At 35.8% G+C, this 855-nt stretch overlaps 1 protein-coding gene across 1 annotated transcript in view; it reads right to left on the reverse strand.

Moving 5' to 3' along the window:
• The window catches only part of LOC109125979 (NDR1/HIN1-like protein 12), a 2,443-nt gene continuing 1,884 nt past the window's right edge, over positions 297 to 855 (reverse strand). Inside the window, exon 2 of the mRNA XM_019228821.1 lies at positions 297 to 853. Coding sequence (XP_019084366.1) covers positions 524 to 853 — 330 coding nt within the window. The 3' untranslated portion in view covers positions 297 to 523. The remainder of the gene's footprint in view (positions 854 to 855) is intronic.

An 855-nucleotide genomic window follows, 5' to 3' on the forward strand; every position in this document is an offset into this window, starting at 1 on the left:
CAGACGACTCGTACCAAAATTAAAATCAAAAATATCATTGGATTGCAAAACATAAGACGAATTCTTATATTTTATTATATAAATATATATATGACTAAAATGATAAAACCAAATGAGTGAGATACTCTGCATGAAGATGCCATATGTCTGACCAACACGATGAGCTGTTGTCGATGAACTCACCCATATGCCAAGATACGTTATTACCGACAAAACATTTTGTATAGTCAAATGTCTCATTAATTAATATCCACAGATCCAATAACAAAAATAAATATCATAACTAGAGTTGTAAATTATAAATACTGGCTTATGCCTATTGGTTTTATTATTATTACACCAGACTCAACAGTTTAGTCGAGACGACGACGAGACTCAAACACAAACATTTTAGAAGCAAAAAAANAAAAAAAAAAAAAGATTACACAATTCTAATTTCTCTTAACAACATTTCAAACTTAAAAAAAAAAAAAAAACACAAAGATTAATAGAAATAAAACACGTTTATAAGATAAAACTAAACTTAGACATCAACTTTACAAGTTGAAGGAGCGAGAAGAGGAACTTGTCCGTTAGAAGATCGAGTAAATCTCAACCACACATCACACGTGGCATAAAATCCATACCGTCCAGTCTTAATCGCACCAGCTTTCCAACGTAGCCTCCCTAAAACCACCACCCTCATCAAAACGACGCCGTAAGCTTCATCACTCTTCAAACCGTTAGCCACCTCTGGCGAAACTGGTACACCGTTACCGCCCATCACCGGAGCTATCACCACCGTAGATTTATGTCCCAAACGCAACGGAGGAAGCGGAAGCGGCGGCGTTATGATCTGATTTTTGTACGTCACGT

This window comes from Camelina sativa, chromosome 8 (assembly GCF_000633955.1).
Source record: "Camelina sativa cultivar DH55 chromosome 8, Cs, whole genome shotgun sequence".
Classification (NCBI taxonomy): Eukaryota; Viridiplantae; Streptophyta; class Magnoliopsida; order Brassicales; family Brassicaceae; genus Camelina; species Camelina sativa.